Genomic DNA, 863 nt, shown 5'->3' on the forward strand with positions numbered 1-863 from the left:
TGCGGCTCTGATGCGGCTCTGATGCGGCTCTGATGCGGCTCTGATGCGGCTCTGATGCGGCTCTGGTGCGGCTCTGTACCTGCATCTTGGCGACGTTGGGGAAGTCTCCGGGGCTGATGTGGTGCTCTCTCTGCAGGATGGTGTAGATCTCCGGCAGCCTCATGATCAGCTCCTCCTTCTTCTTCTCCCGCCCAAACAGAGACGGCATCTCCTTCTTCAGGTGACTGATGATGTAGGCGTGCACCTGCGGGGACGACAGCGGAGGCCGGAGGTTACAGACTCACCTGCATCAACGCTTCACTTTATTTCATTGGTCGATGATTAAAGGAACAGTCCGACATTTTCTGAATGAATTGATATTTTAAAATAATAATTAATAAACAGTGAGACAGGAACTTGACAGTTCCTCGAAGAAACAGACAGAACACACACACACACACACACACACACACACACACACACCCTGCAGTGAGACCTTGGCTGAGCTTCGTTCAACAACAAAACTGTTTATACAACAGTTTCCTCAATCACAGAGCTGAGGCAGGAAAACCCGAGTCCAGACTGAGGGCGAGAGACAGAGAGAGAGAGAGAGAGAGAGAGAGAGAGGACAGGTAAGACGAACGCCTCATGAGGCCAGAGGTGAAAGGTCAGCGGGAGGATCTCCGGGAGCGTCTCTCACACATGTTGCTGTTCTCTCTCTGCAGCCATTGACTTCCATTCATTTCCACACAATCAGAAAAACATTAGCTGCTGCAGAGCGAAGAGCAGATATAAAAACTATAAGACATTATGAGATATCATCTGAAAACAGGAGACTGAGCGGCGCCGGGTCAGAGGGGAAACTAGGGGGGAGGAGGGGGAGG

General features: G+C 51.1%; 1 protein-coding gene across 1 annotated transcript in view; it reads right to left on the minus strand.

The window, feature by feature from the left end:
* Positions 1–79: 79 nt before the first annotated feature.
* LOC111651298 (EH domain-containing protein 4-like) overlaps positions 80–863 on the minus strand; it is a gene marked incomplete at its 3' end in the record, with an annotated part of 5,252 nt that continues 4,468 nt past the window's right edge. The window contains exon 3 of the mRNA XM_023401268.2: positions 80–244. Within this exon, the coding sequence (XP_023257036.2) occupies positions 80–244 (165 nt within the window). The remainder of the gene's footprint in view (positions 245–863) is intronic.

Source organism: Seriola lalandi, unplaced genomic scaffold, assembly GCF_002814215.2.
Source record: "Seriola lalandi dorsalis isolate HSWRI2012SDOR001 ecotype SW California unplaced genomic scaffold, Sedor1 jcf7180002053569, whole genome shotgun sequence".
Classification (NCBI taxonomy): domain Eukaryota; kingdom Metazoa; phylum Chordata; class Actinopteri; order Carangiformes; family Carangidae; genus Seriola; species Seriola lalandi.